We start from the raw sequence: 23,187 nt of genomic DNA on the forward strand, positions 1-23,187 counted from the left end.
ATTAAGATTTGCTGTGGACTAAACTTTCTTGTTCAATCCAACAGTGGAGTCACTAGGGGAATAAGGGGAGTGCGGCCCACACCAGGTGACGAGCATGGGGGGGTGATGTGCACTGTGGGGGTGACACCACTAGTGACCAAAATAGCAAAAATTGTGGTTTGTAGGAATGATACCATCATGTGATATACCATTCAATGTGTAATTTACAGCAGAATGCAATGAAACAAACAGCTCTGAAATAATTTTATCTGATCAAAAGGTATGGCCAAAAAACCAGTGTAACAGGGCGATGGTACATCACCATGCCTACCACCTGGGTTGTTGCCACACCCCTGCATGGGAGATGACAACGCGCTGGCCTCCTGTACTGGGTGATGCAAACCCTGGTGATGCCACTGATCTGCAAATGAAGGTGAAGGAGTGATGGGCATATTCTGTAAAATCTAGAGCAGCTGGTGCCAAATTCCGGACTGTGGGCCATATCCAGTGCCTAGAAAAAGCCTTCTCCATCCAGCGTGGCACTTACTGTTCCATATCTTACCGGCACAAATCTTTCCAGCGGATCTTGTCAGGAAGTCATGAGGGGCAGCCACTTCTGCTGCCCATCACTCCAGCAGGCTCTGCACCCTGATTTCAGGGTGGAACTGGCTGCCTGGCATGACTTTCTGACAAGATTGGCTGGAAAGATAAGAGACAGCAGTGTGAAACAGGAAGCGCTATGCAGTTTAGGAAAGACTTTTTTGTAACACAGAGGTCTATGGTTTGCAACTGATGATCTAGATGAACATTTAAACCCAATCCAATGTAACTTCCTGTGCGGTGATGCTGCAGCACTGCATCTCCTTGGAGAGTTTTGGCCTCCAGAGGCATTCTCAGGGCAAGGGAATATTCCTCCTTCCTGCCCCCATCCCCCAGTGTCATTTAACACCAACTGCCCTGTGAGGGAAAAGAAGCAGAGAAAGGGATAGGCAGGTGAAGAAATCAGACACCTCCCTTCTGTGAGGGAAAAGCACAGGACATACATTTTCAAGATAAACCTGACAGGGGACTCTGAAGAAACTTCACAGTGCGAAGGGGACAGAGATAGGTATGACCTGGAGGATTGTCATGAGGCAGTGTCATTAAAAGGAAGTGGATCGGAATATCCAGTGGCCTGAAATGGAGGATCAGGAGGAAACAATGTGCTGTGCAGACATGGACCAGGAGCTAAACAGCTCCTTTACCAGTGTGTCCAAGGATTTGGGCATGGCCAGTAGTATTTTTATCCTTTTCCTTTTGATCAGTAACCCGTCACCATGCCATAACAAGCTGCTTTTGAAACCCCCATTAATTTCAAGGGGGGGATGCTATATGACAGGGATGCCCAAACACCGGCCCTGAGGCCACTTGTGGCCCTCGAAGCCTCTCAATGTGGCCCTCAGAGAGCCCCCAGTCTCCAATGAGCCTTTGGCCCTCCAGAGATTTGTTGAAGCCCGCACTAGCCCAACGTAACCGTTCTCAGCCTGAGAGCAACTGTTTGACCTCTTTCATGAGCTGTGGAATGAGGGCTCCCTCCACTGCTTGCTGTTTCATGTCTGTAATGCAGTAGCAGCAGCAAAGGAAAGGCCAGTCTTGCTTTGTGCAAGGCCTTTTATAGGCCTTGAGATATTGCAAGACCTTCATTCATTCATAGAAGTTAATCTTTTAATATATTCATTTATGTAAATTTATTCAAATTTTAAATGTAAATTAATTCTTTTTCCCCCCGGCCCCGGACACAGTGTCAGAGAGATGATGTGGCCCTCCTGCCAAAAGCTTTGAACACCCCTGCTATATGGCATGGAGTGTTGCTGATCAAGATACACAAGCCCAAAAACCTCCCCAGGCTGGAACTAGTTATATTGTTCCAATAAGGCCAGCCATGGAGCTGAAGGAAAGAGAAGTCAAGAAGGGAACTGGTGTGGAGCAAAGCTACACACAGGTCCCACAGACTGACAGGGTAGTCTACTAGGCAGCCTAGGGGGCGTATGTGTTTCCAGTTTACACTCCAACAGGGGAAATGAATCAGCTGTAGCTTCTGATGTCACTACAGGCAACAATAAGGGGACAATGAGGTTAAAAAAGGGGAGCTCATTGAATTTCATATATTACTTTCAACGTAATCAGTCAATTATTTGGCAGCCACTGTCTAGTACTTTATATATTGTTTTTCTGACGTGACATATTTTATCTTTGGGCATTTTATCATTTGGTTTCATTTGCATCATATTGCAGCAAATCTTCTTGTTTTTTGCAGTTAATGTGTCCTTTTACATGGCATGCTCATTGAAAACTTAGTATTTAATTATTTCAAAGATCACTAATCTTCGACTCACGGTTGTAACATACTACTCATTCCTTCTCCTCAGTAATGACATTCAAACATGCATCATAAAGAGCCTCTACCTTCAACCCCAGGTCCAGCTCCCGCAGCGACCGCTTGATCTCACTAGTGAGGATGTTCATACGTTCACATTCTTGAAATGCAACAACAATGTATGGTGTTCTTTCTTCCACCTTGGCCATTAGCTCAGGAATGTTAAACTCATCAGCCAGTTTCTCCAGGATGTCATCCAGCAGTGCCTTTACCTACATGCCAAGGGGAAGTGATAGAGAGTTGGTGAGAGCCATTTGCAAACATCAGAGAGGAACAAGTAGCCATAACCACACTATGAAAGTGAACATATGCTTGTACAACAGATAAGCCAAGCCAGGCTCTTCTAAATCAAGCCACTTCCCAAATACATTTGGGACATGCCCTGGATCATGTATCACCATACTAACACCTTATTGGTTCCATACTGTGTCATAACAACATCTCATTGGCTCTTTGAACAATCAGTCTCACTGGTCCACTTTGAATTAAGCAAATACGGGTTCAACCTTGTTATACACTAATTTTTTATATACGGACTTGACTCAGCACGAATGGCCCCTGCAAATGAGAAGGAATGTGCTGATCCCTGGAGAAGGGGAAAAATACATCCCTTTATAATCACAGTTTTAAAAAATCAGGTTCTATTACTGTTGTAGAGAGGCAGTCATGCAAGCGATCATTCCATTCTTCAGCTGAGCCAGGCAAAGGCAAGGGGGGTCCTTTGCATTTCTAATTGCTAAGTGCCTCTCTACAACAGTAAGAGAAGCTGTTTTTAAACCACAATTGTAAAGGGACACACTTTTTAATTTTGTTTTAAATTGTTTTTATTAACACATTTTATGGTATTAACAGGGAGTCCCAGAATCAAACTCCTGTGAGTGTCAAGACATGACGTTATTAAAAGCAACAGAGGGGCAAGAAACCTGGAAGTGGGTCTTTAAATCTATTTTTCCACTGTTTTTTTTATTCACGGATTTTTTTTATCCACTAGGGGTTCTGGAATGGAACCTTAGCGGATAACAAGACATGATCTATATACTTTTTAGTTACATAACAGAGATGCATTTTTGTTTTCTGAGTTTTTTGACCATAACTTTTGAAGGAATGGAGATATTTCACTCCAGTTTTTTCCATTGCATTGCTGTAAATTACACATCAACAGTATATCACATGATGTATTATTCCTACAAACCACAATTTTTGCAATTTTGGTCACTAGTGTTGTCACCCCCATTGTGCATGTCACCCCCCTGGATCTGTGTTCATTTTCTTCACCCATCCTTGCCATCAGTCAGATCTCACTTTGAGACAAAATCAGAAATACAAGTCTGTCAAGTGTTTTCTTTTATTAAGGATCAAAGGATACTCCATGTATATTTAAAATAATGACACCCAGTCCTCTCTTCCTGCACCAAATATCAGCAGTGCTTTCTCTACAGGTTTCGATCTATGACTGTGGGAGGAGGGTAAGAATCCAGGTCAGCAAAAGTGGAGAGTTTAGCATGTGAGTGAGTTCAGTAGACAAAAGGACACACACTACATACTCTCTGGACCCACAACCCAGAACATTTAGCTACAGCAAAATACAAGTAAATCTTAGGATTCTTCCTCAGGAAAAATGGCATAAGAAGTTCTAGACCTAAAGTGAAATTCAAAGCAGACTTGGAGGCTCATCCCTTAACAAAGCACACCAGAGGAATTTCAATAATGCAAGTGACATTTCTAGTGAACTCATGAAGCTGATTTCTACTGAGCCAGACCACAGGTACATCTCAATCATCATCTGCAGCAGCGGTCTCCAAAATGGAGATTGCTGTGCACCAGTAAACCCCTTCCCCAGTGTGAATGGAGTTTACCCCTCCACCAGGAAGCCTCCTCAATGTGCCTCTGATCGCCCCCAAACTATGTGCCAGCAAGCTGCATCCGCCTGAAAATTCACACACAAAGCCTGCTGGGGCATGGAACATGGAAGCAGCTGGCTGGTACACAATTTGAGGGGCAATCAGAGACACACTGAAGAGACTCCCCAGTGGAACAGTAAGCTCCGTTCACCCAGGGAAGGATTGTAGCAGGCACCCGATCTGGCTCAGTGGCTGGGGATTGGCAACTGCTGATCTTTAGCAATGGGTCTCAAACTGTGGGTTGTAAACTACTGATGGGTCACAACCCAATTTTTGTTGGTTTTCAGGCTGGCTACCCAGAAGCCACGAAGCACTCTGGACTGTGACACTGCCAATGGAGGGTCGTGCACTATCACTACCCAGAAGCTGCAAGATATTCTGGGGTGCAAAGCAGCTGCCGCTGCTGACAAAATACATCATGGCAGTAAAAACTTTGAGAACCACTGGTCTATAGTGTCTGGCAGTGGCTCTTCAGAGTCTAAGAGAGGAGTCCTTTCCAGTTCTATCTGGAGACGTCAGGGATTGAATCACAGATCTTAATGCAGAGTGAGGTACTGCAGCTCGATACAAGTGTTACTCTTTGTTTGGACTCAAGTTCATTTGGGACTGTACTGCACCCTGCTCCAATATGACAACATTGCACAACATAAATCAAGAACCTACAACTCATAACCATAACACTACAGGTTGAAGTCTGGAAAGCTGGTGATCTATCCCAGCCCATTCACATGTCCCTTTTAGCATATCAGCACAGGCAGTCTCTGGAACCAATCTGCAGTTTCACCCCAGGCAGATTTCACCCCAGAGGGCTTCAGAAGCAAGTTCCAACTGCATGCAGTGAGTAATGCAAAAGAGGCCATACACACCAGTGTTTCAAAGCCTTTGTCACTCTGAAGACTAACAGCCCTGGCTACACCAGCCGGAAGATGCACTGAGTGTAAAGAACAGGAAAAATAATGGAGGGGCAGATCCTCAATTTTCCCTGAATCACAAAACACAGAAGTGATGCTCATATCTTACTTTCTGAAGGACCCTCCCACACCTCTGAAACTTTAATGAAATTAAATTTAATAAAATAAAAGCTTTGCTTAACAGAACTTAAAGCAACTTGTATTGAGAGTTTTTCTAGACTAAATATTTTAACATGTTTATACTGTGGAGAAGAAGAAGAGGTGACATGGGCAAGCGGAAGAGAAAGAAGACAGCTTCACCTCCTCTTTGAGCTTGGTTAGATTGCCTTCTTTAGGGGGATTAGGAGCATTTTAAAGTGTTCTCAGTCCTCACAGTGCAGGTGTTTGAGAAGTCCCAGCTCTTCAGGTTCTCACCTCTTCAGAGACTAGCATAAGCTCTGTAATTTGCACAGGCACCTTGCTGTCACTCACTGCAGGTGTGCATCCAAGAAGCCCAGTTTGTGCACATAATACATTGTTTTGACCATTCTGTATGACAGCCATAGGGTATGTCCTACCCAGGGCTTTTTTTCTAATGGAACGTGGGGGGACGGAGTTCTGGCACCTTTTTGCAGGGGCCCCTCCCCTTCGAAGGCATTCTGAGGGGGGGGAGCAAAACAGAGGCATTCGCTGGGTGGGTGCTGGGGGGTGCAGGGTGGGCGGGTGCCTGGCCCCTACCTGACTGCACAACGACCCCTTCCTGCCTCCATCCCCAAGCTCTCGCCTGAGCCCAGCCTGCCTCCCCTCCCTCCATGCTCTGCTTCCCCGCTTCCAAGCTGGTGGAGGGCGCGGGGGACATGCACCAACGCCAAGGAGGAGGACGGACAGACAGACAGACAGCCAGGGAGACGGGTTGTGGCACCCACGGAATGCCCAGGTACTGGTTTGGCGGAGGAGGAGGGGAAGGAAGCTGGCTGGTGCAGTCCCCATGCCAATCTGCAGCACAAGCCTAGGCGTGTCTACTCAGAAGTAAGTCTCATTGTGCTCAATGGGGCTTGCTCCTGGGAAAGTGTCATAGCCTTGCAGCCTGAGTAGACAGGCAGAGGAAGGACTCTGAGGCTGCAGTCCTCTCCACACTTTCCTGAGAGGAAGCCCCACTGCCTCTACTGGGACTGACTTCTGAGGAGACAGGCACAGGAGGAGCTCTGAGGCTGCAGTCCTCTCCACACCTTCCTGGGAGTGAGCCCCACTGCCTCTAATGCAGGGGTGCTCAAACTTTCAACTTTAGGGATGCTGGACCTTTAAAATTGTGTAGGAGAGATAATTTCAGCAGGTGCAGCTTGTCATCTGTGGGATGACAAGTTGCACCTGCTGAAATTCTCTCTTCTATACACTTGTTAAAGGTCCAGCATCCCTAAAGTTGAAAGTTTTAGCACCCCTGCTCTAATGGGACTGACTTCTGAGGAGACAGCCATAGGCTTTAGCTCTGAGGCTGCAGTCCTCTCTACACTTTCCTGGGAGGAAGCCCCATTGACTCTAATGTATTTTCCCCCATGCTTAGAAAAAGTAGCTATGGGGAAGGGGATGTGGAGATTGACAGCCCAATCTTATGGATGTCTACTCAGAAGTAAGTTCATCTTTAGGGGGAAGCACATAAAAAATATTTTATTTCTCCAATAAAAAATGGTTTACAAACAAACAAACAAACAAACAAACAAACAAACAAACAAACAAACAAACAAAAGATTAACAAGTTGTGAGTTCCTGCACCTTTTTTTCTACAAAAAAAGCACTGGTCCTACCTTATGCTGAAAGACAGCAGAACCCAGGAACCTATTTCTTTATTACAGTGTCCACCATGGGGAATAACTAAAACACTGCAGTGCAAAGTTCCAGGACCTTCCTTGGCACAAATTATGGCTTTTTCGTGAAACAGTTACTGCTTCAGTAACACTGAATGGTTGTATTCACTCATTAGTCTAAAGCTGAACAGGGTCTTGGCTAAAATGAAAGTCAAATCACCAATCAACAAGTCACATCATCATCATGCTGGTGCATGTTCCATCACTCACCTTCTCTTCCCGAGTGGCCCCTGCACCCTCTCCCACACTGGTGTCACGAGGCTGAAGCTCCAAAACAGTATGGAAGAGTTTCTCCGAGGTTTGGGTCAAGAAGCCAATTTCTGCATTAGGGTGGAGGCCATAAAGGTATGGAGACTCGGCAGGCAGGGCATCATCTATATACTGGTCAGAAAAATCAGCAAGGTATCAGACATCACAACCAATTTTATCAAAAGGAGATGTTTCTCAACATAGCTGAAAAGCAAAAGTTGGCAAGGATGCTGTGATTATAATCTGACCAGCCCCAGCTAAAATAAGTCATTATTACAGCAGACCCTGGACATACATTTTCACCAACTGGGTATTTTTTGACATGTGTGTCCAGGCAGCTACAATTTGAGCTCATGGTTAGGAAATGTATCTCACCCTAATGAGCACTCACAAGTTCACGTCATTTCTAACATAAAACCAGACTCAGGGCCCAATCCTATACAGTGCATGCTGGCTTACCGCTGGTGAGCAGTGTCGCAAATATGCCGTAAAGCATGTCTGTGACCCTCAGCACTGGTGCTAGCTCATTGCTGGCCAGCACTGGGTTACTGCCAGTGGACCACTGCTGCTCTGTGGTTATGCGGACTGCCGGGAGGCAGAGATGTAGGTGGGGGTATGGGGGGAAGTGGCATTCCAGGGCAGGAGGAGGTGGAGGGAGAGCTGGGAGAGGGTGGGGAGGAGGCATGCCAGGGGAGGAAGCAGGGCGTGACCAGTGGAGCTTTCCTCCACCGGATCCTAAGCTTCCGTTTCAGGCTGCTGGCCCAACAGACGCTCTTGGTTCTACGGTGACTCTTGGGTCACCATGGAATTGAGTAGCCCCATTGTGGGGCTATTTGCCTTATCTAGGGGAAGGGGACGAAAGTCCCCTTCCTCTGAGGAGCTGCCAGCGCTGCCCAGGTTGTGCTCAGGATGCAGTGGCAGCCATTTTCGGTGCTGCTGCAGTCTTGGGCTGCTCTCCATATCTCCTGGTGCAACCTTCTCCTAGTGCCACCACATTTTTCCCAAAGAGGATCATTGATCCCAAAGAATGATGGATATTCAAGACTCTGGAGGTTCTCCCAGCAGGCCTTATGAAAAAAAATCACCCCCAAATCAACTGAAGAAAAGTGATACATAAACGATGGTATTAATACAATGAGCAATAATGGTAAGGAAAAGGAACATTGTCAGATCCACCATCAAAGAGCTTGAAAGTCCCTTTTGAGCAAACAGATGTAATTTTCCACTAAGACAGCTTTGATCTGAGAAAAAGAAACGCTCCTTCTATTCATGCATGAACTGAATGAGCACATGAACTGGGCCCTTCAAACATATTGTGAACAGTTGACTAAAAAGGGAAACACCCACTAGAAAAAGCAACAAATTGGACTTGGAACTCTCCATTACTAATTTCTCTCTAATTGCCACATCAGAAAGTAACTGAACTTGAACAGGCCAAACAAAATGCAAACAGTAGAGCTACCTGGTGATAGCTGTTGTAGTCCATGTTCCCTGGGAGGGGGAATCCTGGAGCCAGAAATAATTCTCCCTCCAGCATTTCAGGCTTGATAAATTCTTCTAGGTAAGTCTTGCAGAGGCGCCTGTCCCAGTCATCTGTGATGTGTCCTCCATACATGATTTCTCCAAAGAGATATCGCAAATCATCGTAGGGAACCTAAACAATAAGCAAGTGGGCATGAGCAGGTTGTAAGAGGCCCTGCTTTGTAGGAGCAGTTTCGCTATGCAGACTTTTAAAGTTCAAGTCTCAGCAAATGCTTTCATTTCACCAGTTCATTTTTCTAAGAAATCTGAATAAAGCAGTTAAATAGTTCCATCCAGCACACAACAGACTCACTCAAAGAAGGCCAGACTGCAGAACAGACTGTGTGTATGCATGTATATATGGGTAAGGGGAAGGGAAAAAGGGTGGGAGGATTGTTACTTAAAACAAGACTTTCCACAGTTCCCTAGATTGAACACATTTATATTGGCAGTCAAACATTTCCAAATGTTTTCAAAGACATGTCATAGTGGAGACACACAGGCCAGAAATGGTATTCAAGTAGGTATGGTAAGATGAAAGATGTGTCCTATTCTGTAACCACTATAGTGGAACAGAAGAGGTGGAAATAAATGGTCCATCAATAATCCAACCAAAACCAGAGATGCTGATCACAGGGTAAACACCAGGAGACACATAAGCCTTTTGTACATGATGCTGTACATGACAGAGCTCACCTTTGAACTAGCTTCCAAGTAATTGTACAGAACATTGACTGAAATGGTGAGGTCCCCAATGTTAAAGGGGTATGAACGATTCCAGCCCTGTGGTCCAAATTTACACCTTTCTGCTACCACAGCATGAAAATAGCAGAGGGCAAAAAGGATGCTTTTGAATTCATTCTCACGGGCACACATCTCCAGGGTGTCCTGCAAGGCAAATACGAGAAGAGTGATGGGCATTTTCTTTGTGAGTACCATGCTGGGTCCTTAGCAGTGTCCTAGTGAACTGCAGAATGACTGAACACACACAGACTGAAGCATCTAATGGGTTACTATATTGAGGATGACAGGAATGTTTCTTTTCAGGTTAGATTTGTTGATGAGAGGTGCTATGAGAGGGTCAAAGTTAACTGCCTGAGCTTAATACTGCAAAGGACTCCCTATTTATAATATTAAGTATGCAAAAAGGGGTTACAAACTATTTGTAATCCAGTTTTAACTGTCCTACTTTGAGAGGAAGATTAATATAAGACCATATAAGAACCTTTAAGTTTTTATTTTTGCTTTCAGTGTTTACACCTTATGAAATTTGAAAACTCGCTTCCAGAATTTGTGCTGATTAGTATAAATCTACTTGCCCTTTTCCCCCCACCATATAGGCACGTCTCTGTTTCTTCCCCATTATATAGGTACTTTTGGTGTGATGTATTCTATATGCCTCTGGTATGTTACAGTCTGAATGACTGTAGGCTTTTACTGCAAGGGCTAATCTGCTACCCATGTTTTTGGATGATACACTATTTGACAAGTAAAATGGTTGCTTTATTTGACCATTCCAGAAGCCTTTGACAGTTCTATTACAGCCTGAACTCATGAATTCAGGAAGAGGAGAAGATGCCCATCACTTGGGATTCTGACTTGACCATTTTAACTCTTCTTCATGCTAGATTTAACTGCAGAACACAAGAGAGCAGATGGGCAATCACCAGCACCCAGGTACTTAAACACATATTAGGTACTGGAAAGAGTGCCCCAGGTGGGAGCCCTGGGAATCAGCAACCTTCCAAAGCATTATTATAGGCTCCTGGAAGCAAAAGTGAGACAAAAGACTTGAGTCACAGATCTAGGACAAACACACTCTGTCCCCATTTAGCCTCACACATTTCTCAAGCTGAAAATCTGAAACACTGATGCAATGTGATGCTGATGCAATATGAAACCAAGTTCTTTATATAAAAATGAATACAGGACAATGATAAGCTTTTTGCAACTTGCTTCAGGAGCTGCACTTGAACTAGTCTTGCATTATCCAGAACCGTAGCTCAAAGCAGTCAAATGAAGTATGAAGCCTCTGCTCCCACCACAGCAGGATTAGAAAGATAAGAGGCGTTTTGTAAGAATCCAGCAGTTTTGAGAATGTCAATTACTATCTGACTTGCAGTAAGCTGAGGCAGGATGAGAATAAAGAAATCGTTCCTTCCCTAGACTCCCGAGTTGATGAATGACAGCAGGTGAAAACAAAATAAACTTCTCTGAGTACCAATATAAACTTTCATTCAACCAGACCTGCTGAGAAATTTGAACTCTCCTCATGGTGAACATGGTAAAGGCAAGAGCCATCAGTAGAAATGAAATCATACAGCATCTTTCCACCTTCGAACTAAACACCATGAACTCACATTGTCAGTTGTGCTGGTCCAGAACAGTAGGCACAAGGGATTCACTCCCATCCAAATGCTGCTCCTGGCAGAGAAAGCCTTGGAGTGCCCAATCAAATCACAGTGTTCTAGCACTGATGCTGGTAGCTGGTCTCCTTGTCCCAGGGAAATCAATGAGGCTTGGAATGTCAAGTACAAGGCAGGCATTTTAAAATGACACATGGAAAAGCATCAAGGGAACTGTGAGAAAACCACACTATTTGTGTCTTCAATTCTACAGGCAAGGGCTCCAACCAAGAGAGTTCTAAGGCACATGGATGTGTCCTAACAGGACTGGCAATGTGGCAGTCAATTTGTGTTACAGTGGGTCTGTCTAAAGCTAGTCAATGAAAAAGAAGCACAAACCCAGAAAGCTAAATATGTGTTGCTAAGCACACAGGGATATAGGTTATTTGCCAGTATGATCTGGCTATTAAAGCAGAGCACTGACAGACCTTGTAGTGGTGGACCAAATACCTGGTTGAAGTTGTCCAGAGCCTTGTGGAGATTGGCATGCATTCCTGTTGGGGGCTCATTTGTGATTTTGATGGAGTTCTCCAGGATGCCTTGTGGTATGATGTGGCCCTCAAGAGAAGCTGCAGGTTCTGCACTAATGAAGACACGAAATTCTAGGTGACTGCCTTCACTGTGCTGTTCCAGCTTCTTTTCCAGGGAACTCAGCCACTTGGCCACCAGATGGATGTTCTAACAGGAGAGAATGTGTTAGCAGCTGGCTGTTACCTGAGCAGAGAAGAGCCCTCCACTACCTCCAGCTTCAAGGGCGAGAACCTAGCCTAACAGCTTTCAGCACTTTAATTCACTTCTACAGACGCTAGCTGCACATAAAAGGATGTGGATTTTATACACTTTGAAATGCAAAATAATCGAGACAAATAACTAGCAATTAAGGAAACCGCTCAGAGTGTTTGTTTTCTTAGGGATGATGATATTCCATTTATTAGAATAATGCACTGCAGCTGAAGTAACATTATTTCCTCCAGGCAAAACAAAGTTCCCACAGACAGCTGAAATAAAATTGCCCAATAATTTTCAATCAAATAATTCACCCTTGAAATTTGAGCCAGTTACCAGAAAATCACATTTCACATCCTGTTCACCAGAGGTCTTTAAAAACTTGTGGTGTTGGCTCCTTTGCTAGAAATCTCCTAATTCAAGCCAGCTGTGCCTCTTACTCTACCAGCTGATGATCACCCCTTTGCTCAAGGTGTTGCAAAAAGCCATATTGGATATAAACTGTCCACATTCCTCCAGTTGAATGAAGTCATAAACTGAGAAAGAACTTCAGCAACTGAGGACAAGAGATCTGCTGCTGCTAACAGTCAAGCAGCAGATTTGCCTTCTCAGAGGTTAGGGCTTCTTGAAGGGTTGAAGATGACAGAAAAACTGGGATGGAAACATGCATATTTGATGAAAGGGGGAAACCTAATCATCACAGTAGCACATCTACCAAGATATTCACAGCCTAAGCCAATCCTTATGCCAGTGTATCACATTTGCTGGCACTTCAACCGCCCCATCAATGTAGAAGCCTGCTGATGGATGCACCACAGATGTTGGCACAAAGTTGGAACAATACAGTGCAAACATAGCTCAGATGTCAATGCCAGCAGAGGGACCAACACAGTGAGGAGACTGGGGCATGATGGTGGAGGAACAAGGAGGAGTTAACGTACACCATATCCTAACCCTCCTTCACTTGCAGACATTTATAACATGCAGAACATACCAAGCCACCTTTCGCAGTCTTTCATCTTATGTTTTGCCTTTGCCATGGAACCAGAGCAATCTAGAGGCATTTCCTTCCTATTCTCCTCACACCAGAAGTGATGAGTAAATATGCATAAAATAGGAATACATTAAATCTCAACTAGAGCTTAATCCTGGGATTAGAGCCTACCCAAGACCTCCTGGCTCCTGAGGTTACATATCAAATACTGTCCTCCTTACCTGGCCTCTCCAACAACACTCTAGCCCACTACTCTGTTTTCCTCCACACTCCTATTTTGCCCCCCTCTTCCTTTTCCAATCAAGGAAGTGGCAGCAAGAGCATAAGTGGAGAAAAGTGGATGGATGGAAGTGGGCACCCACTGCCAGTCTGCTGTCTGAGGCAACCGTTTCAGTTGGCCTAACAGATGAGCCAGCCATTCCTAGAACATTAAGAGGAAGGCAAAACCTAAAATTATACCAAGGGTAATTACTTTGGCTGGAGAAGTCTGTGTCTCTCCAGCTTCTGGAACCTCCAGTTTCTCTTCCTACTGACATGCTAGAGATAGAGGTGTCATCTTGTAACCATCTTGTGGCATAAAGGTCAGTTATACTTTTCTATCTTAGTACTTTTCAGCTGATTCATACAAACAAGCAACATTCATTTTCTGTGCACAACCATGCTTGTGAATTCACCTCCATGTGGAGAAAATTGTGTTTCTTCCTACACAGGGAGAGCTGAAGTCATTAATTAATGTTTCACATTTTTATACCACCCTTCCTCCAAGGAGCTCAGTGTGGGAACATCATTCCTCCCCTTCTTTTATCCTCACAACAACCCTGTGAGGTAGGTTAGACTGAGAGATAGTATTCTGGCTCAAGGTCACCCAGGAAGCCTTGTGACTGAGCAGGGATCTTTCAAGTCTCAGCCCACAACCATAACCACGACGTTGTAAATTACTGCAGTTGTAATTGTGCAAATGACTAATTCTCACTTAGATTTTTACAAGATTACAATCACATGATGAAAATGTACCACTTGTTTCTCTGAGAACTATGGGTTAACTTAGGCAAAACAACAAACTGTATTTTAGCAAGAACCAGAATAAAAAGCACAGAATTGCCTTTTAAAAAAACAGCAAATAAAAACAAGCAAATGCATACTAATTACACACAATTTTTTGCTTAGTCTTCCATGAAAGACACCATGTGAAATCACAAATTATTTGATCAATTCCATCTCAAGCAAGTAGCACTGATTTATAAGGTCTTATAAGGTTATAAGATGATAAAAGAAGAACAAAGACATTCCCAAACACCTCTTTCTAAAAGACAGAAAACTGAAAAAACAGATTCTGACCAGGTGAGTTATGAACAATCCTGGCTTGCTTCCAGGTAAGCATAGCTAGCAAATCTATATTTCCTATAAAAGCAGGACTTTAAAGAAAGATCTCACAACAATGGCAAGAGACTTTGAAAACATGAAATTTACATCTTCAGCAAAATGTATTTATCAGGATCCACAGATCAGAGGGATAGCTTTAAGCCACATACAGAGCCATCAATTAGATAATCAGGGTCTTTTGTGTGAAAGAGAATCACTGAAAGGTGTGGAGAATTTCTTATCTTGGCAGGCCTTTGATGTGTGAAGGCCTTTGAAGACCTGGCACTTCCAGAAGGAAAATGGGCAGTTATTTTCTGGCTTTCGAATTACAGAGGAAAGCGTAGCTTGGCGGAGGAGGGCAGCGGATGGACATATCAGATATGAGACAAGTGAGATCCAAGAATAAAAGACAGAACCCACTGTATCACAAATACAAGTTAAGCTTTATTATGTCACAGCCTTTTCAAAATAGGAGCCTTTTCAAACTCAGCTCCTGCCCAGTCAGGCTGGCAAGATCCTGGTAGCAAGGTAAAGCTGGGTGAGTAGAGCAAGGCAGCTATATGCAAGGAGAAGGCACAAAAAGTGGCAGAGGTTGCTTGTTGCTTACAGCACCAGCTCTGGCCTAGTGTTTTGCAGGTCTGCCTGGTTACCCAGGAACTCTGTCCTTTTGACCAAGCTTGGTGATGCTGGACAAGCTGAATCCCCAGGCTCCAAGTTCACTGTAGGCTGAGTCCTACACAACTAAAGTCATGCATAACTAAAATGGGCAGCAATCCACACTCGGTTAATTGTACATGAAGGCATATGAGCCAATACAGACACGTGCAGATTCTTGTTGTGATGCATGTTTCTTTTATCTGTGCCTGATAAATTATATGCATAACACACCTGTTCCCCCCAGGCTCTCAGGAAGGCATGTATGGTTCTTTTCACCCCAATTTTATCCTCCCAACTCTATGAGGCAGGTTAGACTGAAAGAGAAAGCATGACTGGCCCAAGGTCTCCCAGTGAGCTTCAAAGCTGAGAGGGAATTTCAACCGGGATCTTCCCAGTCCAATTCCAATGCTCTAACTGCTACATCATATTAGCTCTCTGTTGCTCCTTCCCCAGCAATGCACAAACTACTGGGCACAAGCTACTTCTCAGTGACATGTATGTGATTCCCTTAGTGGTCAACCTTAGTGGTCAACCATGAAAGGTATGTAACACTGAAACCTTTTTAAATTTTGCACACGAAGGCTATGATTGCACAAGCATGTACACACAAACATGCTCCCTCAGTTGCCTCCCCCTTCACTTCCTGACGCATGCAGGAGTGACAACATATGCAAAGCAACTAAAACTTAAAATATTAAAAAAGATAAGTGACAATGTGAAATTGAATAGGACAGTGGTTCTCAAACTGGGGTATTGCGACGCCCCAGCCTGAGAGCCATGGACACTGCCCCCTTAAGGGCGAAAGGAGGAAGCAGCCATGCAATCCCCAGGATCGCATCGCTAAGGGGGCCGCAGGGACTGGCATGCACTTACCAGTTCCTGCAGCAGCCTCCTAGGGGTGTGAGGAGACCTGAGCAACCCTCCACAGGGCTCCCTGATCATTTGAGAACCGCTGGAATAGGGGCTGGGAAAACCAACTTTCACTTCTCTTTTGCAGCAACACAAACATTCCCAAATTAGCTGAGCTGGCTTTCTTCAGTGGTTGGCAATCCCAGTGCTGATTCACATGTTGCTGGGAATAATCTTGACATGTGGTAAGACTGTATCAAAGTTGGATCTTTGCATATAGCAGGGGTGCCCAAACCCCGGCCCTGGGGCCACATTGCGGCCCTCAGGGAGCCCACAGTCTCCAATGAGACTCTGGCCCTCTGGAGATTTGTTGGAGCCCACACTGGCCCGACACAACTGCTCTCAGCATGAGTGTGACTGTTTGACCTCTCACGTGAGCTATGGGATGAGGGCTCCTTCCACTGCTTCTTGTTTCACGTCTGTGATGCAGTAGCAGCAGCAAAGGAAAGGCCAGCCTTGCTTTGTGCAAGGCCTTTTATAGGCCTTGAGCTATTGCAAGACCATCATTCATTCATATAAGTTCATCTTTAATATATCCATTTATGTAAACTTATGTAAATTTATTCAAATTTTAAATGTAAATTAATTCTTTTTTTCCCCGGCCCCTGACACAGTGTCAGAGAGATGATGTGGCCCTCTTGCCAAAAACTTTGGACACCCCTGGCATATAGTATAAAGTTAATTCCTTCACTGTGCACCTGATGTCTTGTTTTTTCAGTGCACACTACACTATTATATCATGCCAGCACAAAGGCGACTAATACTGCACAGGTATGTTCTGAAGCAGCACAGTAAAATGTGGGCATGCACATAAAAATACCAGAACCTGAATGGAATGTTCCAGAAATATTTTACCATGTTTATTGCCTGGACAGACAGACAATTCATATGACTGAACCCTGGGCATGAACCCAGGATTGTGTTGGATGAATTAAGAACATAAGAACAGCCCCACTGGATCAGGCCATAGGCCCATCTAGTCCAGCTTCCTGTATCTCACAGCGGCCCACCAAATGCCCCAGGGAGCACTCCAGATAACAAGAGACCTCATCCTGGTGCCCTCCCTTGCATCTGGCATTCTGACATAACCCATTTCTAAAATCAGGAGGTTGCGCATACACATCATGGCTTGTACCCCGTAATGGATTTTTCCTCCAGAAACTTGTCCAATCCCCTTTTAAAGGCGTCCAGGCTAGATGCCATCACCACATCCTGTGGCAATGAGTTCCACAGACCAACCACACGCTGAGTAAAGAAATATTTTCTTTTGTCTGTTCTAACTCTCCCAACACTCAATTTTAGTGGATGTCCCCTGGTTCTGGTGTTATGTGAGAGTGTAAAGAGCATCTCCCTATCCACTCTGTTCATCCCCTGCCTAATTTTGTATGTCTCAATCATGTCCCCCCTCAGGCATCTCTTTTCTAGGCTGAAGAGGCCCAAATACCGTAGCCTTTCCTCATAAGGAAGGTGAAAAGCACTGGTCCTAGGACAGATCCTTGGGGCACACCGCTTTTCACCTCTCTCCATTGTGAAAATTGCCCATTGACACCCACTCTCTGCTTCCTGGCCTCCAACCAGTTCTCAATCCATGAGAGGACCTGTCCTCTAATTCCCTGACTGTGGAGTTTTTTCAGTAGCCTTTGGTGAGGGACCGTGTCGAACGCCTTCTGAAAGTCCAGATGTATATAATGTCCACGGGTTCTCCCACATCCACATGCCTGTTGACCTTTTCAAAGAATTCTATAAGGTTCGTGAGGCAAGACTTACCCTTAAAGAAGCCATGCTGATTCTCCCTCAGCAAGGCCTGTTCGTCTATGTGTTTTGAGATCCTAATTAATGATAAGTAGAGCAGGAACAAAAGTGCAGAACATCTTTATGAGACAAAGTGGACTGTTGTGAAATCTGCCAGTGTAGCAGGGGCTCTCTCACCAGGGATGATGCAACCAGGGACATTTTCCGATGCCATACTGCCCCTGGTTAGCCAATGCTACAAGGAGCTTTAAAAAAAATCCTCTACTGTGCTCTGCCATTCAGTTTTCACAAAGCAGGAAGTGTGGGACTTCTAGATTTATTTAAAGAATGAAGGAGCTCCTTCATTCATATGGTCCCTTTACATAAAACTAGAAGTTCTGCATTTCCTGCTTTGTGAAAACTACACAATAGAGCATGGTAAGGAAGCTACAGTAGATACTCAAGTATAGTACTTAAAATTTTTGCCAAGTAATCAAGCTCCAATTATCACTTAGCCTTATCTCCAGGTCAATCAGAGGGCAGAGCTTTTCAGCTCTGAAAAGTATAGCTTGTTTCTAAGCTCAGGCAGGCACCTCCTTAGTTTTTACAGCAACTTTCCTGGGAAATTCCAGCCAAAGTTAACCTTTTATTCTCCTTCCTTCTGCTGCAGCCTGGTTCTGCTTTGCAAATGCTTGCAAAACAGGTCTTTTTTTCCAACACCATGTCCCAGCTACAATTCAATGCACCATTACTTAAGAATAACACCCATGGAAAGCAGTGGGTCTGCTTCTGAGTAAGAAGGGTTGCAAATATATGCAGCTGCCTCTCTCTGCTGTGAACTGAATTGCACACTCTCAGTTATGTGTTATGGGTTGTATGTTGTATGTAACGCTTCTGGCTTAACACACCAGGCACCTTAAAGGTGGATTTGATTCATGGTTCTCCTGCAGTGGTTCCCAACCTTTTTCACTTGCATATCCCTTGGCAGCCCATTGCCATAAATTGTACCCTTCCTATTAGCAAAATGTTGTAATTAATAATACAAGCCCTCATCTCCTCCATATGAAAACCCAACTTCATGTATTTATCACAGTGTTTTCTCTTTTCATCTGTTTGAAGAACAGAAGACTCTGCCTTTGCACTGTTTTGCACCAGAAATGTGCTGAGAAATTCTGGGTGATTGATCACTTTCCATATTATGTTTCAGCTTTTTTACTGTGCTGGTTTTCAATCACTGGTTCATACATGAATTGATGACCAAAAACTAGCTATTGGTGGGGCTTTCACAGCCAACTAGCTACCTCCCTTCCGGGCCATGCATTCTCGAGCACAGCCTGCCTTTTTCTGCCATTATTCCATTCTTTTTCAAGTACCCCTTAAGGTCCTGTTGAGTGTCCCTGGGAGTACATGAATACCAGGTTGGGAACCACTGTTTTACTGGTATGTTGTTTACAGTGCACTTATTCTGATAGTGTTTACAAAAATGTGGTGAAGACCAGAATTTAAAAAGAATAAAAATGTATCTTATGATCTTTTACTATGTTTTTAATAAATTAGAGACTACAGTTCTTAGGTAACAATTGCTGGTAGGTTATTTTTCAGGATCTGATCTTGGGTAAAATCAGACAAAACTATAGTCAGACACCCTCCTTAACCCCTGACTTATCCGAGGGTCATAGAAAATTCCATGTTTGTTGGCTCAAAACCTGCCCTTGACTTGTCTGTGGGGTCGACTTATAGGCAGGTATCTGCAGTAATTGCGCCGTTTGTATCTGTGCCAGGTTGGAGGGAGGCGGCAGCAGACTTGAAGGGTACCCCAAATCCATCACCCTCTTATTCCCCACCATCCACTGCTGACACAAGCTGCATCAGCCTGATTCATGGCTGGCTGCCTCTACCTCTCCAGTCACAGCTTCAAAATGGCAAGGCACTCCTAGAGCTTTGGAATGGAGGCACCTCAATGCTTGTCACTCATGCAGAAATTCAAACAGGAATAAGAAGTGCAAATAGAACAGTATAAACAGTACTCAAAAGTTGACAGAATGCAATAGGCACTCCTGAACAGAAAAGTGAAGTCTGCCTCATTTAGAAGCTTATATTTGTTGTGGCAGTAGCCTCCTAAATGGTTCTGAAACTGCAACCTTCATTATAATGATCTGACAGTAGCTGCTGTTTTAATTCCCATTCCACTGACTTGCTAAAGTATATTTTGATTCTGTTGTCTTGATGAAACATGACTACTCAATACTGCTGGGATGCCCAGTTTTGCATTGTGAAGATTGTCACAAAATGCGCACACACTTTCTTCTAAAGTCTATATTTGCCATTTGTGTAGCATTGAGATGTGTGTGAGTGTGTGGGAGTGTGAGCTTGCTCCTGTCAAGCAAACAGATTGTATATGGCAATCAAAGGAATGAGGGTGCATATGTAAGTAACTGGGAAGGAGTCCAAGGATAGATAGCACAAACACACACATGTGCACCACCACAGTATGTGTAGGTGTCTGAATTTTCCCTTAGAAAATAGACTTACAAACATCTTTAAGCTTGGACATCTTCCAAGGTAAAGCGTGTATCAAAGACGTAAAAGTTGCTATGGTAACGCCTGGAAATAGTACCGTACAAACCAGCAATTTACTTCATCACCACAGATTTCCTCCCACTCCAGTCAGCAGAGGTGTACAGAAAAGTTCCATGGGGTAGTCTTTTCTCATTTTAGACACACTTTTCCAGGACTATGTGACCACACTACGTCATGAAGTTTGACAGGGCCCATTCTGCAACTACAGGGTAACATAAAAGCATACAGTATGATGTCTCTAAAGGCCTGTCATATCCATGGCCAGGGCCTGTCCCTCCTCCCTAGGGGGTAGGGCTTCGTCCCATGTGTCCAGGGCCCTCTCAAACTTACTGAGCCTAGGAAGATGATGTTGAGTCCGGAAGAGAGGTTGAGATAGGCGGTTTAACGCGGTCAAGGATTTTACATTCATGAGGGGGGCCTTGTTACGTCACAAGGACTCCTCCTGCTCACAGTCTTTAGGTTGTGATGTCATGCGAGAGGGGTGATGCCTTGCCCTGGAGTTGCCTGCATGCCACCCCAAGGCTGGGGGGCCTCAATGGTTGGCCTGGTGCTGATGGCAGCCTCATGGTCCAGCTGGGGGGCTCCCCAACCCAGGAGCCCAGGAGTTGACTTGACGAGGCTCCTGCACCCTCCAAGAATGCCAGGAATCTTTCCCTCCTCAAGCTAGGCACTGGGCACCCCTGGTTGAGGCTTCTCTGACCCCATCAGGGCTGGGTAAGGGCAGCGGGACAGGCCAGGGGCCACATTTGCCTCCCCAAGTCACCTTCCCTAAGCAGGATCCCAAGGAGGAGCAACCTCTTCCTACACCTGCGGGGCTCCTTATGAAGCCAGCAGTGGTCCAGCCAGCCATACCCTTTCCAGTCATGTGACTGAGATCTCACAAGATCTCATGCCCTACTCCCTGGGAGACCTTCTGCCTGGGGGCAGGATCCAGGCCATACTCGCTCCACTCCCCTACTCCTGAGAAACCCCTTACTCCTGAGGAGGCCCTTGTCACTGGGACTGGACCCAGGCGACAAGGCCTAATCCTATCCTTAAGATATACCAGTGTATCTCCACATACGCCTGCCCAACGATAGCCGCACCAGAAAAACACCACACCTTGGACATCGCTCCACCAGTAGAGAGGCCACAACAGAAGGAGATTGGGGTGGGATGTGAGAGGGATGTAGGAGGGACAAGGAGAAGTCTACAAACAGCAATATCTTAATCCCACTTCAGACAATGCACATGCCCCGCATTTAGAACATGGCAAAATTTCAAACTAAATTTGAAAGTTGAATTGGCCAATGAAAGCTCTTGCTACTTGGGCAAGAGTTAGATGGTAAGAAAGAGTGTAACACCCCTTCAAATGGTGGTGCACCCAGTCCTATCATTGATGTTTCTAGCAGTTTCCCTGCACATGAGACATTTTGCTGCAGGGGAAAGAAGGAACCTTCCTCAGGGTGCCCAGCCTATTTATCCTCCCACACAACCACTTGCAAACTTAATATAGCCCTTGCAATGAAGTCACATGGAAGTCTGAACCTTAAGAAAGTCTGAACCTTAAGAAAGTCTCACTCTACTTATCTTGCTTACGGTTTGTTTTTTTTTCTTGGTGTTCAGGAGAATGAAACTCTAGGTAGCAAGTGAAGGCCTTATCACTGGTTTTCTTAGTTTGAAAACCATTTTGAGTGCCCCTTGGGGAGAAAAGTGGGATATAAATGTAAGTAAATAAATAAGTTCTGCAGAAGCATGCTTGGCCTCTGGGACACCAAGTGCCTCTGGGAAACAAGTGCCAGCTAAGGCACTGCAAGTTTAGCATCTGGGCGAGGAGAAGGCAAGTGGACCTCTGAGTTTTGGAGAAGGAGAAGGTAAGTGTACTCTTTGTAACTCTTTGTCTTTCTAACTCCTTGTCTTCTAACTTTAAATCAACCTTAAATCAACACTGAAATTTAGCTTTACCTAAGCTTTACCTAAGTTAGCACCTAATCTAACCTAAGGGAGGGAATCTAAGATCCAGCAAGTTGGGGCACAGGAGCTAGGTGAGGGCAATAAAAATAAATACGTAGGTGTGTACATATGTCTACTCTGAGCAGGAGCAGAGTCCTACTCATGAGTAAGGGCCCAAGGGTCAGGCACTTGGAAAAATAAATAAAACAGAGAAGGATAAAGTGGAAAGCAAGCTTCGTTGCCCTTTACGGCCTCTCTAACTTGGCTTGCTAGCCATGCGGGCACCCTCCTGGATTTAGTGGAACCCTTCTTTCTTTGTGGTATATACCTCTGCTGGGCCTCTATTACTGTTGTTTTAAGCAGCCTCCATGCACTCTGGAGAGATTGGACTCTTTTTACGTTCAACCCTTTCAATCTCCTTCTAACCAGCCTCCTCATTTGAGGGAAGTCCGCTCGTCAGAAGTCAAGGGTTTTTGTGAGAGATTTGCCCGGTATTCTTCCTCCGTCATGCACATTGAAACGGATTGCAGCATGATCACTGTTCCCTAATGGCTCCGTAACATTGATATCTCTAACCAAGTCCTGAGTACCGCACAATATTAAATCCAGAGTCACCTGTCCTCTGGTGGGCTCCTTCACTAGCTGCTCTAAGGCACAGTCATTTAGCATGTCAAGGAATCCGGTCTCTTTTTCGTGACCAGAACACATATTGACCCAGTCAATGTGAGGATAATTGAAGTCCCTCATGATTACAACCCTGTCCTTCCTTGTCACCTCCCTGATCTGTTTCCTCATTTCAAGGTCCCCTTCTGGTTTCTGGTCTGGAGGACGCCCCCAGTATTACATTGCTCCTCAGTCCTGGTAATTTAACCCACAGAGATTCTATGGTGGAGTCAAACCCACCTTCAATCTCTACTTTGCTGGATTCTATCCCTTCCTTAACATAAACGGCCACCCCACCTCCAACACGCCCCTGCCTGTCCCTCCTGTAGAGTTTATAGCCCAGGATTGTGGTATCCCACTGATTCTCCGCATTCCACCAGGTTTCCGTTATGCCCACTATGTCAATGTTT

The 23,187-nt window shown here is 44.8% G+C and overlaps 1 protein-coding gene across 1 annotated transcript in view; it reads right to left on the reverse strand.

The window, feature by feature from the left end:
- DNAH9 (dynein axonemal heavy chain 9) overlaps positions 1 to 23,187 on the reverse strand; it is a 275,746-nt gene that overhangs the window by 13,484 nt on the left and 239,075 nt on the right. Inside the window, exons 63-67 of the mRNA XM_066612893.1 lie at positions 11,674 to 11,901; positions 9,515 to 9,706; positions 8,760 to 8,951; positions 7,259 to 7,429; positions 2,425 to 2,607 (exon numbers count right to left, since the gene is read on the reverse strand). Coding sequence (XP_066468990.1) covers positions 2,425 to 2,607; positions 7,259 to 7,429; positions 8,760 to 8,951; positions 9,515 to 9,706; positions 11,674 to 11,901 — 966 coding nt within the window. The remainder of the gene's footprint in view (positions 1 to 2,424; positions 2,608 to 7,258; positions 7,430 to 8,759; positions 8,952 to 9,514; positions 9,707 to 11,673; positions 11,902 to 23,187) is intronic.

The sequence above is a fragment of the Tiliqua scincoides genome, chromosome 2 (genome assembly GCF_035046505.1).
Source record: "Tiliqua scincoides isolate rTilSci1 chromosome 2, rTilSci1.hap2, whole genome shotgun sequence".
NCBI classification, from domain to species: domain Eukaryota; kingdom Metazoa; phylum Chordata; class Lepidosauria; order Squamata; family Scincidae; genus Tiliqua; species Tiliqua scincoides.